Here is a 16207-nt window from a genome sequence, read left to right as displayed (position 1 = left end):
TTGGTGTTCGACCTTAAAGTGTTATCCCGTAATTGAAGATCATCATAATTTTCTTTGAAGCACTGAAGATTTCTTATTGCCAAAGTAACGTTAAGAAGTTTGACTTGAATGCACTTCAAAACCATCTAGGATAATTCTTCAAGTCATTTGCCATTTTTAAAATTAGTCTTAATTGAGTTCTTGCTTAAGAAGCATTTTGCTCAAGAAGTATTTGCAAGAATCAACAGCGTGTTGGGGATTTTTACCACATTTCGTATCATGGTTGCTGCGTCAGATGCAAACTAGTAAAGAAGGAACTCTAGCCCATAGTAACCGAAAATATTAATTAGGTGAAAAACAAAAGTATTAACCAAGTTTTTAACCTAGTTAAACTGGTGAAAAACGAAACATGTGATCAGTTCTTTAAGTGTAATTTATGGTTTCTCGAGAACTATGAAGAAAAGCAGATACAACCCTTGGTTTTTGTCATGATTGGATGGGAATTAACCATGCTTTATTTTTAAGAATTCATATTCACAGGGACTGTTCCGCTCATTAATGGTAGAAATGTGCATTGGTCCCGAAGGAATATCATTTTAATAATATGTAAAATTGCATTTGGAGACCAATAACGTTAGTTTTTCAAAACCAGGAAAGCCATTTGAGAGAAGCCTATTAGGGGGGGGGGTTTCTAAATTCTAAGATTTTAATAAAGCCTGTGCCAAATAGGTGAAACGTTTCCCGGGGTCTGGATTCTCTTTAGTATAATCCCTCTGAAGATTCAAATCTTTGTCTTTCTCTTATCTACCACCCTCTGTTAAAAAAAAGAAAAATGAAGTGCTTCTTAAATCCATCTTTTTGATCTTTAATAAAATTCAACATAATTACCACTTTTCTTGAAGTAACTTGAACAGAGCTTAACAACTTTCCTTGTCAAGGTGGAAGTAGAAGTTTCAACTCTAAAATTTATATCTTCCATAACAGGGATATGTATCAAACTAGTATGTGATGTTAATAATGTGTAGCAAACCTTATTACGATCGAAAACTAGACCAGGAATTATTGACTACTTTAGTGATTAAAGTATTGAGGGACCGCCCCAAGAGTCTCTTTCAACTTTATTAGGTAAAACAATTGATAACATTTATTAATTTAAATGAGTATCATATGAACTAATGATACATTTTGCTAATCATTGATTTACATCTTGGCTTGATGGCTAGCCTATCAGAAAAATGGAATAGATTTCAAAGTTGAACTTTGAGCCTCAAAGGTTGATGAGAAAGCTAAAACTAATCCTATAAGGGTTGAATGACTTAAGAATATATTTATTCAGATTTATAAGCTCCATAAAATTTGTATTATTTTTCCGTTGGTTGTAACTGTCTGATGAGATTTAGTTCATAAACAAGTTTTATTTAAGGGGAAGGAGCTGTGGGCAGGTACCGGATCTAGCTTCGCCACTGTGGAACGATCTAGAGCTTAACTCCGTCAGATTTCTCGCTGTTGCATGTGTCAATCTGTTTTAATTTGGTTGCTGTTGATTTTAGGTTTGTCCTAGGTTACATCGGGGACAGCAGCCTAAATGGATGCCTAATTTAATTAGGCTGCATGTTTAAACCGTGATTTGATGGTCGGCTATTTAGAGTAAAATTCTTGGATTTTGTCATTGTCTGAGACTTTTTCGTATTTAGATTTCCAAACCTATGATTAGACTGAAACAGGGACGCAAATGGAGGAGGTTAAGGCCTTCTGAACCTAATTTTTTTTTAATCCTGGGCAGTTCTTATTCAGGCTGTCAAATCAAATTTTGTCTTTTTTATTATTACGACACCCCTTCCAAGGGCATATTCTCTATTAATGTTCAGGGGAGGGGGGAATTTTTACCGGGGGTGTTTTACAACAAAAACTTCACAAATGCATCGAAAATTTCTTTATATGCTTTTTTGCTACGTTTTTACGATTCTAACATTTTTTTGTGTGTTAGTGGGGGGGGGGGTAAAATCTGGTATACTCCCCTCCTGGATATGGCCTTAGCGCCTTCTAGGCTATATGAAACAGCCGGAAAAAAATAAAACACATAGAGGACCTTTCGTCCTTAGTAAGTATACGGACTCTTTGATTGCCCCCTTCCCAAAAATAATTCCCGCATACGTGCCTGGGCTGAAAGGTTTTGAAAGCATGGAATACTATGGAATAGTATAACTCAAATTTGTTACTAGTGCATTAGATGGGCCTTTAAAAGTAAACCAGTCACGAAAAACCCGCTCCAGACGGGTTAATTCAAGAGACCGCTATAGAATAGTGCAATGCATAGCGTGGTTTTCATTGCGTTTACGATATTTAAACTGTTTTTTGGGGGGTTTAGAAGGGGAAAAAGGTACCTAGGTTAGATTAGGTTACGTATTTAACATATGATATGTTTTATCCCCCCCCCTAATGTGCTAATATATTGCCCAAATTTGTTTCTAAACTATTATATATTCATCTTATTTTATTTCATTAGTATTAACCAAAATTGACTTTTTAGAAAGGCACATATAATGGACCAGTACTTTTTTTTTTCGAGAGAGAGCTGAAGCAAATTTCTGCTAAGCTAAGTTTATACTAACTGTATTTTGAAATAGCTTTTAGACTGCCATACCATGTTTTTCCTTTTTTTTTACTATTCATCTGTCAACTAGTTCTTAATGTTTTGTAAAAAAAAAAAGAAAAGAATCCCTTGTAAATTATTTTGTTATTTTATTTTCCAGACACAAACCTTGGAGAAAGATTCCATTGTCAAGACAAAACTGTTTGCTTCCACCGGAATTCTATATAGAAGAATTGGAGTTAAAAAACCACATACCATTAAAAAGAGTCTGTGACATGGCATCATCTTCAAAGAATAGACTAGCGTTTGATAATCCTTGTTTTAAAATGGAACCAGTTGAGAGTCGTAATATACCTCAAAGTCAAGAAAATGACTATTCTCCAATTTGGCTAAAAACATCTGGGACAGTTTATCAGTATGAAGCTGAAGCAGCTGCAGAAGTTGTTCCCCCTTTGCCACCTCGCCCAACAAAGGCAAACCATAAGCCTTTAGAGAGGGTAAATGCCTCCTCTCCTAGCCAAGAGCAGTTGGAAAGAACCGTGACTCCTTCAGAAGAAATTCCTGGTTCAACTTCTGGATCACTGAACAGTTTATTAGCTCCAGCATATACTGACAGGCTTACAACGTCGTCTCCCAGCTCGTTGTCTGGCATGTCGAACCTTAGTGTAGAAAGCACCAATATCGAACCTGACTCGGTAAATGTAGAGCAAACTGATGACAGTCCAGCACCTACACCGCCACCCAAAGGATTAAAACCAGAGTTCTTTCCTCACAATATACCCTTGAAGCCGAAGCCAAAACCCCCAAATATTCATGTGCTTGAACCACTGAAAACTTTCGTGACTAAAGTATACCCTATAACTCCAAATTCACCTACTCCTTTCCAAGTGGCAACACATGTCTTTATCCATCCCCCGGAGTGCGAGTCTGAAAACATTGAAAAGTTAAAAAATAGTGAAACCGTGTCTCGTGTGCCATCATTACCAGGAAATTATTTAAGGATAGAATTGCCACCAGACCAAGATCCCCTGCCACCAAGTAGGTTTTTTTTTTCATTTTGCTTGTTTTCGAGTCTTTATTCTTTCTTTTGCTTTTGTGTTATTGATTTCTTTGAATAATTAGTTTTCTTGTTTACCGTTTTCACCTATTTTCTTTAAATTGTTGCTTTTGACAGTTATATTTTAAGGTCATTAGGGGCAGGCACCGTATTGCCCGAAAGTCTCTTGGTCCCTTTTCATACCAGGGCATCAAATACTTCAGCTTATCTGATAATGCATCGGGGTAATGAAACTCCGACTTAAATTTTCAACTGTTCCTATAGGCGAGAATTTAGATATACTGTTACAAGTTTGGTAAAAAAAAAATACAGGTTTCCAAACATTCTGAACCAGAAAAAATACAAGAAAACGGACTGTACCAATCAATTGAACGTGCTGACCCCAGAGATGAGATTCCGATCTCAGATAGGCGAACATCACATGGTGTCTTTTAAATCAAAAGTGTTGCGTGGCCAGTGTTGCTTCGCAAGTCGTAGATAACCATGGGAGTGGGGTCTGAGCAGCTATCCGGAGATAAGATGGGGCTCTAAAGAATGAAAAAATAAATGTTTTTTGGACCTATAGTCTCTCTATTTTGCATATTTGCCAGTCTCAAAATTTTCCGGGGTATTTTTTGGAATGTACTAAAAAAGAGCCTTTCTCCCTGTGTGTAGCCTATAGGCTCTGAATATTTTCTTTATGACATAACACTGCTCCCGGCTCTAGATAAAATCCAATTAGAATTAATGCTGGTATTTAACTGAAGCCTTTACGATCAAATGTATGCAATCGCATAACGCTAAGTACATTTCAAAACAGGGTAGGGCTTTTGACGTATTGATAAAAATTGGTAATCATTTGACCAGGGGCTTTATTACTCATTTTAAGACGTGCTATTTTTAAACATCTTTTGTTAAACTTTTTATTATCATGCCATTTCGAGTAAAAAAATAAAACACACCTTTTGCAGTACTAAAATTTAATAGTAAAAATGAACCAAGAGAAGTGACCTTGCTCGGATGTTTTGCTCCTTGTCAGGACTTTGTCTTAGACCCATTTTAATTCTTCATCTCTTGTCATTTCTCGTGAAAGCTCCAAAGGTCCTAGATCCATATAAATTGCTTGTTTGCTTTCAAACTGCAATCACGTTTTTTTTTCGAAAGAATAAATTGTTGGACTTTTGAAAGTATTAACGGGAAGAAATAGAATTTAGCCCCTTGAAGGGTTCTGCACTGTACCACTGGCTGTGCCTAAGATCATGGGCATAGATATTGCAAGGCGGTGCAGGACGGTGCAAGGCGGTGCAGGACCACCAATTCGAAATCTTGGTTGTTCTCCTCCAACCAAAATTCTGGTTGTGCCCACCATTACCAGCAGACATGAATGTCTACGGAGAAATTCTGTCATGAAGGTTGACATTTCGGAGGGGGTCTAAAATCGTTTAGCAACAAAAAGTAAATATGTCACACCAGAAATTCGAAAAATCGGGAGATTTTTTTTTGGGGGGGGGGTGAGGCCCACAGCCCTCCCACCCTGTGTGCATAACTGCTTTATAGAATTTTCTAATATTCGGAATGTGAAATGGCAATAGGGAAGCAGGTCTAGACATTCTTTTTATTGGAAATACCACATCGGCACTTCCGAAAAAAATATTTTTTTAGGCTGAAAAAAAGACATAATAATTCAAAGCTTTAAAAAAAAAAAAACAGGACCTGCTGAATAAATGAAACACAAAACGAACAGAAATTGAAATTCATAGTCACGTCACAACGAAGATAACAAGTACATGGAACCCAAAACAGACAGAAGTTAAAATAGCCAATCAAACAGAAATTTCCTTAAATAAGAGACTTAGACAAAAATGTGTGATAACCTTAGCCAAGGCAACGATCGCTGAACGTCGAAAACCTGTCAGAAACAACGGCTCTTTTTGAGTCGTAGTTTTGAGGTGGTCCATGCGCCTAAACAAAATTGTTTCTTGTTTCTTGTATATTGTTTCTTATATATCTACTTGGCCCACGGACATACATTTTGAAGTTTCAAGCCTTTAAGAATGAAAATAAGCTTATTCGTCCTTTTTCGTTCCCTGTTTGGAGGTCCCATGCACCAAAAATAAAATTCTTCTACATTAGGGTCTAATATAACCCACACTGGGACTTATGGTTCTATGTTTTAAGCTGTTGAGAAACAGAAGTGTTTGGCCCTTTTTCAAGCGCCATTGTTAGATAAATCATTTTTTTTTCTATTTTGTCATTGTGCATTAAAATCCCCTTGCCCCAGGAACACGCGGGTGGAAGGTTCAGGCTATTCGGAGAAAATATTTTTTCCTTGAATTTTTTGAAGGAATTGATTTGTTTTTTTGTATTTTTCTTTCTGTATTGTGGTCCCCTTAGCCAAAACTGAAGGATATAAGTTTCAAGCCAATCAGAAAAAAGGGGGCTGTAGAAAAAGACTATTTGAGGGTGGCCACTGGTCACTGCCCCAAACCCTTTTTTGTACATTGGCTTCCTCTTGGCCAAGGCACTTACGACTGTAAGTTCCAAACTAATTGGGGGCACACATTTGTCGGCCTATTTATGGGCCCCCTAAAACCCCCTCCTTCCAGAAATGTTCGTCGTTCTTGATCCATGGAACGATCCCTGGAAGTTTCGAGCTAATCGGAGACCCTTTATCAAATATACCTCATTCTTTTCCCACTATAAAACGTGTCTGGAAGGAATAGACAATTTATATAATTTCCATAACTTGCATGATTATTTTTTCGTAAATACACCAATCAAAAGCCCAGTTGAAAAAACTTGTTGATGAGCAAAGTATTCCAAGTGCAATGCACAAGCATTTCCTAGATTTAAGCGAAACATGTGTTTTTTCTTTTGGCAATGTATTTTAACTAAATTTCGGGAATTTTTTTGTCTTGCATCTTTGGATGCAATTTGGAAAATTTCAAATAAAACGAACATCAGCTAAATTTTGTTGAAAATGTCGCCTACGAGGTGCGCATGCGAACACCACAATGGTCTCTGTGGTTGTGTACCCTCGTATTTTACAGAGTTACAAAAGTTCTTTTTCATCAGAAATTTCTTGCCAGTTGGCTATCTGTCTATGGTTGTTGTAGGAATCGCATTTTTGCTTGGGTTAGTCATCATCTTCAGTTATTCAAAGGAAAAACTTACGAGTATGCAAAAAAAAAGAAATCGGCGGAAAAGCGAGTCGTCCCTGAAAGGGGGGAGGGAAGGGGGAATAGGTCATAAGAAAGGATTTAAAGGAAGTTGTGACTTTATGAGTATGAGTAAACAGTGAAGCTTTAAATGGATTGAGAAGCGTGCCCAGCTATGTTACCCTCTGGCGCCTTGATCTTGCAGTGAGCTGTTAGTAGTAGTAGTTGTGGTAGAAGTAGTAATTATATTAAAAGAATTATACTCGAAAGATGTGAGATACAAAAGGACTTATTGAGATTCTTGACGCTAATTTCGGGAAAATTAAATAGTCTGACATTCAATGTCAAATATGTCATATTCACAATAAAGCAAATTAATGTTAGAGTATTTTTTTGTTGGGTTTTCAATCTTACGGCCATCAGCCATCTGTCCTGTGATGCTGGAGAAAAAAATGACGTTGTTTAATTCTTAAACATAAGATGCGGTAGAGTTCATTAAACTTACAAATCTCCTTGTCAGGGGACCGTCATAAATTTTGATCATGGGGGACAAAGTAAGAAAATAGGGCCTTTCTAATATGCCTCTGTATTTTATTATTCTTTCCTGTGCATTGATTGGCTATACCTAGAGGGTTATCGCTCAGCCAACAATCCAAGTCGTTTCTAGTTGAAACAATGAGTTTTGTAGGCTAAGCTTCCTGGCAAGATATTTTAGTACTTCCTCATAAGCCTGCTCTGTAGTCGTCCAAGAATTGCTTTTGCCTAAAAGGATCTCCTGCCTTTGTTTTGCTCTTGCATATTGAATTAAAACAAATTATAAATATTACAAGCCCGTATACTCAGCCAGGTTCCTTAGCTTCCACATGGAAAATGTGTAATTTGTCAAAACAGCCACAAACGGGGTATCGTTTCGAAAATTTGGGAAGAAATTTTGTAGAGAATGGTAAAAGTTTTAGCTATTTATTACCAAGTCGTTAACTTGATGACAATGTTATGGGTAAAGCATTCCCTTGGCGTAACCTTTTTACCTACATTATGCTTCCCGTAAATTTTGACCTTGCTGCACTCTTGTATTCTACCTAGGCAGGAAAAAACAATTGGCGCCCAAGATTTATGTTTTTGTGTTAACTCCCCAACAGCCATTCAATTTATACAATGTGTTTGAATCAAAAGTAATTGCTTCAGCTTGGAAAAGCAGGTGTTATGGAAGACAATATTACGCTTTTATATTTTGCTCCAATAGGCAAAGAGCTTTACTAAGACTTCGAGTACTTAAAATTAAAGTCATGCTTAAGAGAAGGTCGATATAGTGTTGAGCTTTAGCTCAGACACAAACACTTTACTTTGACCCTATATACTACCCTCACTTTTAAGGATTATTTTTGTTGAATATTTCGAAGTTAGGCAGGGCTTCGTTTCTAGGCCATTCGTGTAGGCCATATGGAAGTATCTGGATGTGTCTCGAAGTAATTTTTTCCGTAATCTCGTTAATTTACGCAGTGTATTTTATTATTTAAGTGGGTTATTTAAAAGAATAAATTGAAGCATAAATTTAAGAAAACAGCATTTACATTTATTGATAAATTATTTGGTACTTGTCTTTTATATAGAACACACTCGAAAAGTGAAGTTCGGTGAATGCTAGTGAAATAAAACAAAATTATGATGAAAATATAATAGTTTAGAGACAAATTGAAAGTATATTTGGAAATTAGGGGGTGGGGGTAAAGCATAGCATATATTAAATACGTAATCTAAACCTATTTTACCCTAACCCAACCTATTTAACCTAATAAAAAAACAAATACGATCAAAATAGAATACTTTATTAGCAAAATTGTGAAGACTACAACTTGGAAATATGCTCCTGTCAGCCCATGTCAGTACAACCATGTCAACCCAGAAAGAAACACAAATTAATTTACAAAAACGTCTTCAAAAATAAGAACTTTAAAGAAAAGTATAGATTGAAATTGAAACCAAAGACAACAGTCATCAAGACATATCATGGTTGCACCTACAGGTAAAGAGACTCCCCCCCCCCTCAAGAAATTTTAGGCCACTGAGCTTTAAGGACTAGGCGCTAGCTGGATTATAAACTTCATATTGTTCGAGGAATCCGAGTGTTCGAGGAATTCTGAAATGTTTGTATAGAAGGTAAGTGAAGCTCGGAAATCCCTCCCCTTGGTCTGAGGTACTTTCTCCGTTAGTTAAACCTGATTAGAGCACTTTAGTGTAAAGGTTGAGGAAAAGTTTTACGTCTGAAAACTACCATTTTCTTGCTCCATTGGCCTAAGGTATCTGTCTGGTAAGTCCCAAGCCAACTGGTGGAAAGACCCGCCTTCGTGCTGAAAAGTTAGTAGTGAGAACGGCTACGAGAAAACGCTGAAAGAAACTGAAAGGCTCTAATAGGCCCAATATACTCCACTGTCGACAGGCAAAATGATCCCAAGTAGCCTTAAATAACCCAGGTCATGTTATTGTCCTTGAAGTTCTAAAAAATCGCGGATATAAGGGATTAAACTAGGTCCAAGCAGATTCTTGAATTAATGTCAATAAATGAGCGATTATAGGGTCAAGCTCTGTCAAATCAATCAGTTATTGTACATGCTTCTATTCACTGTGTATCATTTCAAATTTGGGATGCGAGCATCAGCTCACGTTCTTCAATACCCACAATTTAGAATGAAACTAATCTGCCTATGAACAGATTACGCTCAGCTTTGTCCAAGCTTCACCAGTCACCACACCCGTTCATTGCATTCATAGGGCTTCCTCTCCGTTATATTGTAGCTTATTATGACATAGTTATTGTACTCTTTACACAAATATGCCCGTGTACGTCTTTTCTTTGCCTTAGTCCTACTGGTAGACCAATATTGATACTCACTTGTATGCAATGCGCAAAACGAGCTACTTTATGAACAAAGTAAGATTCCTAGCTCTGTTTTAACTTTTAATGTTCTATTTACTGTAGAAATCATAAAACTTAATGGCTCAAAAATCAATATATATATATAATATATATATATATATATATATATATATATATATATATATATATATATATATATATATATATATATATATATATATATATATATATATATATATATATATATATATATATATATATATATATATATATATATATATATATATATATATGTTTTGCTGTTTGTGTTTGATTCGGTTCGTAGTTTGACCCCAAAATTTTAATTCTTTAAAGTAATTTATAAATTCGTTTCTTTGCATTTATTCAAATTGTGGTTATTGATATTTTTCTATTCTTTGCCGGCATTGTGTTCGTAGTATGCCTTCGTAAGCTTGGCATTTTGTGTGCTGCTTATCAATTTTTATGTTTTCATTCATAATAAGTTATTATACTAGTACTACTACTACTAACTACTCTACTCACTGCAGCACCAAGCCTCCTGACAAGTTTATACAAAATGAATGCTTGCTATATACTGTTTATATAGGCTAGTAATGGCTACAGATATACGACATTTTATAGTTAGACACTAGTTCTGGGGAAGAGGGAGGGTCAAGTTGGTCTGGTTGTTGGAGGCAGGAGTCACCGGAAGCCTTCAAAGGGTATTTTTAGGCTCAAATCTTTCAACTCGATATGAGTGGTCATTCAGATATGAAGGGAGACTTATCCTCTAGCCTCAAGTCATTTGGAGGAATATATTGGGTCTAAGGTGAAATACGAATACTAACAGGGTGAAATATATTGTTTTATTGCAGAAATATTTTGTGTTTGAAAAAAGATTATATTTATATGTTTAAATGCGTAGAGGTGAATGGTATGGGGCTTTCCTGGAGAAATTGTCCAATGTTTTTATTTCAAAAAATTTTTAACAAAAGAAAGATGAGATTCTGATGATATTTGCAACCTGTCCCTATTGAGATTAATTTAAAAAAAAAAAAATTCCGAGGGAAGTTAAGAGCGAAGTTGAAACATAAATGAACAAACATCATTACTTCCCAGCCTATCTAACATATATCAATAAAACTAGTGCAAATAAATCAACTGGTGGTATTTCTCTATGGTTGTAGGATTACAGAAAACTAGCGCTTTACTGAAAACACAAAACATAGTAGAAGTTTTGGTACGGTAAATGTAATACATATAAGGACACTTTTAATGTTTTAATGTTGCTCCTTAGTTTCAATTCAAAACTTATTCTTTTATATAATTTCTAATCACGTCCAATCTAGGGGAGATAAGACACATCAGCCCTTATTAAGGAGCTGAACGAAGAAGCCTAAGTACAAGAACTGAAGGAAAAAATAAGTTTATAGTGGAATGAAAAATCGAAACATAATGTCGTTCTTTCTGTAAAAATAATTTAAAAAGAAGAAATAGATGTTTAATTCTTTTGTCTCAAAAAATTAAATTTAGTAGCACTTAAGAAAGTAGCTCTTGACGAGTAGCTTCGACAAAAAAAAGTTAACTAAGCGGACAGGTGTGCGTATCGACATGTGCCTTTAGGCTTATGGAGTTATTTGACCTGTCCTTGTATAGAAAAGCCACCCATTACTTAAGAAATGAATAAAAATTTCAAAAGAAGATAAATATCTTGTGTAGATACGATAAATGGTATTATAAACTAAGTTTGTTTTCATTTCAAAAATTTTAGGAAGAATTACCTGAATCAAACAGTTCGTGGTGGTGGTAACCGAAACTCTAAAAAATGGAATTTTGATACCAATAGATACATCAAAAGAATTATATTTTACTTCTGATTTCAAATATATAAGTTTCATCAAGTTTAATCTTACCTATCAAAAGTTACGCGCCTGAGAAAATTTGGCTGATTTTCAAAAAAAAGGGGAAAGACCCCTTAAAAAATATAAAAACTTAATGAAAATCCCACCATCATATTCAGCTTATCATAAAACACTACTGTAGAGTTTTAAAGCTCCTATCTGCAAAAATGTGTAATTTTCTATTTTTTGCCAGAAGAAAGATCACATATGCGTGTTTATTTGTTTTTTTTTTTCAGGGGTGATCGTATCGACCCAGTGGTCCTAGAACATTACGGGAGGGCTCAATGGAACGGAAATTAAAAATTCTAGTGCCCTTTTTAAGTGACAAAAAAAAATGGAGGGCAACTAGGCCCCCTTCCACGCTCATTTTTTCCCAAAGTCATCGGATCAAAATTTTTAGATAGCCATTTTGTTCAGCATGATCGAAAATATTATAACTATGTCTTTTAGGATGACTTAATCCCTCGAAGCCCCCAGGAGGTGGGCTGAAAGTTATGAACTTTACCAAATGTTAACATATAGTATTGGTCATTGGGACCCGGCTCAATGGTAACCGAAACTAGAAAACGGTATTTTGATACAAATAGATACATCAAAAGAATCGGATTTTAATGCTGATTTCAAATGTATAAGTTTCATCAAGTTTAATCCTACCCATCAAAAGTTACGCGCCTGAGAAAATTTGGCTGATTTTCGAAAAAAGGGAGAAAGACCCCCTAAAAGTTATAGAACATGAATGAAAATCACACCATCATATTCCGCGTATCAGAGAACCCTACTGTAGAGGTTTCAAGCTCCTATCTACAAAAATGTGGAATTTTGCATTTTTTGCCAGAAGAAAGATCACGGGTGCGTGTTTATTTTATTTTTTTTTTCCCAGGGGTGATCGTATCGACACAGTGGTCCTAGAATATCGTGGGAGGGCTCATTGGAATGGAAATTAAAAGTTCTAGTGCCCTTTTTAAGTGACCAAAAAATGGAGGGCAACTAGGCCCCCTCCCACGCTCATTGTTTTCCCAAAGTCACCTGATCAAAATTTGGAGATAGCCATTGTGTTCAGCATGTTCGAAAATATTATAAGTATGTCGTTTAGGATGACTTAATCCCCCGAAGTTCCCGGGGGGTGGGCTGAAAGTTATGAACTTTACCCACTGTTAACATATAGGCTAGTATTGGTTATTGGGAAGTATACAGTACAGACGTTTCAGGGGAGATTTTTCCTGGTAGTGGGGGGGGGATCGGGCAGGGACGTACGCAGGGGGGCCTCCGGGTCCAGGCTCCCCCTGAAATCTCACGATTTTTTTCATTTTCCCATAATTTTCTGATTTTTGTCACAGAATAATGGGTTTGAAGGTTTTGGCCCCCCCGAAGCAAATTGGGCCCCCCGAAACAAATTCCTGCGTACGTGCCTGGGGTCGGGGGTTATGTAGGAGGATCTTTCCATGAAGGAAGTTTTCATGGGGGAAGGGACATTGCTATGAAGGGGACGCCGGACTTCCCAGCATTATTTAAAAAAAGATCAGAAATTAAATATAAAAAAAAAAGTTTTTCAACTGCAACAGCAGCAACATCAGAACTTTAAACGAACAGAAAATATTACATATATGATTGGGTTCGCCCCCTAGTCAATACCTCACTCTTTAAGCCAGAGATTTTTTAGTACTTTCATAAGAGCTATTTATTCTAATTAACGGCCTTTGTGATTAAGCGGTCATTTTTTAAGAATTGGAACAAAATTTGAACTTTCGCTTAAAGAGCAAGGTATTGACTAGGGGGAGAACCCCCTAATGTATGTATTAAAAATATATGAATATAGAAGTTCGTTACGTAAGTTAATTCGTAAGTTACGTATATTTATTACTAATAAAAACGTTCGTAAATAAAATGAAACAAGTTTCGAGAAAGCCATTTAACCAAATAAAAGTAAATTAATATAAAAATTTTGTTTTAATTATTCAGGTACTGTGAGCCAAGATCAAAACCTGCATTTATTCAAAAACGTTCAAAAATTAAATAAAAAAAACAATTTTTTTTAACTGAAAGTAAGAAGCGACATTAAAACTTAAAACGAACAGAAATTATTCCGTATATGAAAGGGGCTGTCCCCTCCTCAACGCCTTGCTCTTTACGCTAAAGTTTGACTTTCTCACAACTCTATTTTTTTTAAACAATAAAAAACTTTAGCGTAAAGAGCAAGGCGTTGAGGAGGGGACAGCCTTTCATATACGGAATAATTTCTGTTAGTTTTAAGTTTTAATGTCGCTCCTTACTATCAGTTAAAAAAACTTGTTTTTTTTATTTAATTCTCCTACAGAACTGACTTCATTTGTCTTTCTTCCTCTTTGGATGCACAGTCTTACGTATGGAGAGAATATTACTGTGGAATTATCAAGTAAATAGTTTGGATAAGTAAGTATAATAATGAGTAATGATTGTCTTAATATACAACTTTAAGTAGGTCCAGAACCACATGCCTACACTTCTCCAGCCACAAATTGGCAAGGAATCGGGGGCAGGGGTGTATTTTGCTAGAGGGAAGAAAGGGCGACTGCCCCTCCCAAACCTCAGTTTTCCCCCAGACCCCAGTTTGCCCCCCCCCCCCCGACTGAAAAATAGTTTCTCCGAAAACGTTGTCAAAACTAAGATAAGCCTGCATAATTCAAGCATCCACTGAAACAGGTCAATTTTCTTTAGTAGCCTGCATCTTTACCTTTTTAATTACTATATGGCTCGTTTTTCAGTTTTCTCTGTCATTTTCACTTGGTTTGAGAAAATTTGCTTCAAACTTGACCCCCCTACAGGATTTTGATAAAATTAAGCCATTCGTTTTTGGTATGGACTTAGTGATCTACTAAGAATGTTTTTGCAAACCATGAACTGGATGACCTCTATTCCCTTTTGTATCAAAATGCTTGACAAAATACCTTCCCGAAATACACTTTAAAAAATGAGCGTATCACATTTACAAAAACAGTGAAATTATCTGAAAATGACCATTTAGAAGGGACAAAACCGTGACTGAAAAAAAAACAAGCAGGAATTGAACGCAAGACACTCTAATTTGAAGTCCAAAGCTGTACTAACAGAAACATGCTTCTGATAACATGACTTGACATATTATTTTTTTACCTCAATTGTGGAACTTTTAGAGGGGGCTTGGAGGAGGAATGTACGAGTGATTTTCTTCAAAACATCCAGTTAATGTGCTCAAATGATAACTACTGCAATAATGATATCGCTTTGTACTTATAAGCTTTTCTTCTTAAGGAATGGCATCAAAAGTGTTTTTTTTAGTGTTATATCAAACTTACAGATTGTAGAATTGATAAACATCATGTAGATATGAGCAATAGCTTTCCAAAGCTGTACTAACAGAACCACGCCTCTAATAATCTAATTTGATACATTGGTGTTTGAACCTTAATTGCGTAGCTTATTAAGGGGCCTCAAGGGGGAATATATGGGAGGTGTTCTTGCAAGCCTCCAGTTAATGGTTTTGGACAATAATTATTACAAGGATGATATCGTTTTATACTTCCAAGCTTTTCTACTTAAGAAGTGACACCAAAAGTGTTTTTTTTAGTGCTATATCACACTTACGGATAGTAGAATTGATAAACATCACGTAGATATGAAAATTCAAATGAGCCATTAAATGTCACTCTAAAAGTTCTGGTTGGCTACTAGCCCCACCTTTTCCACTCGAGACATGACACCAAAAGTGCCGTTTTTAGTGCCAGTTAGAACTTGCTGATTGTGAAATTTATAGGAAGGACGTAGATATGAGCAATATCTTTCATATGAGTTATTTTTTATCTTTCTGTCTAAGTTATTTTTATCTTTCTGTCTAAGATACCTGTGATACCTATACGCCCATATCGATACGCGTGATATCGATACATGCGATACGGATACAGCGTACAGCCCTTTCCCCAGGCACTATGGAAAGTCGTACCATCACCAAAGTCATAGAGGGTGGACCTTTGAACTATGTTGAACAAAATGGTTATCTCAAAATTTTGATTGAATAACTTTGTGGGGAGAGGCCTTTAGTGAGGGGGACCAGTTGCCCTCCAATATTTTGGTCACTTAAAAAGGCACTAGTAAATTTAATTTTCGTTCAAAGGAGCCATTAAACATCTCTCTATGATGTTCTGGTCAAACGCTAGTCCTGGTGGAAAAAAAAAGAAAGAAAAAGAAGCAGACATCAGTGCTATCCATGCAAAAGTTATTTTCCTTGGTGTTCAAGGTGGAGGACTGTAATTATCCTACTGAAGGTATTTGACCATGCTGATTCCATTCGTGCAGTTTTATTTCGATCTGACGCCATTTTCAAGGGGTTTCAGGCTCTTTTTAGAAATCACCATAAATTTCTTTTTGCAATAAACTTTTTCGAAACAATAGTTACCATTCCTGATTTAATGTCAGATGGCAATTTTTTCACCTGGCAGGTTCTTCAAAACGCGTTTTTTTATTTTTTGATTACTATGGGCAGTGGTTCGCTCTTTACTAGGTTGCAGCTACTGCTGCAACCATAATATTAAAAAAATGATGATATAAATATTCATTGCAAACCCCCTCCTCCATTAGGGATTGCTGTTAGGGGTGAACCTTTTAAGGGATGAGTATCGTCTTCAAAGAATCGTTTTGTTCCGTAAAAGCTAA

General features: G+C 36.0%; 1 protein-coding gene across 1 annotated transcript in view; it reads left to right on the top strand.

Moving 5' to 3' along the window:
• Positions 1-16207, top strand: part of LOC148951321 (E3 ubiquitin-protein ligase HECW1-like) — a 186453-nt gene that overhangs the window by 4214 nt on the left and 166032 nt on the right. The window contains exon 2 of the mRNA XM_089090804.1: positions 2733-3610. Within this exon, the coding sequence (XP_088946930.1) occupies positions 2733-3610 (878 nt within the window). The remainder of the gene's footprint in view (positions 1-2732; positions 3611-16207) is intronic.

The sequence above is a fragment of the Artemia sp. Qi Xiang Cuo genome, chromosome 6 (assembly GCF_049724085.1).
Source record: "Artemia sp. Qi Xiang Cuo chromosome 6, ASM4972408v1, whole genome shotgun sequence".
NCBI lineage: Eukaryota > Metazoa > Arthropoda > Branchiopoda > Anostraca > Artemiidae > Artemia > Artemia sp. Qi Xiang Cuo.
Note: the sequence above shows the minus strand (reverse complement) of the source record. Positions and strands in the feature narration are given on the sequence as shown.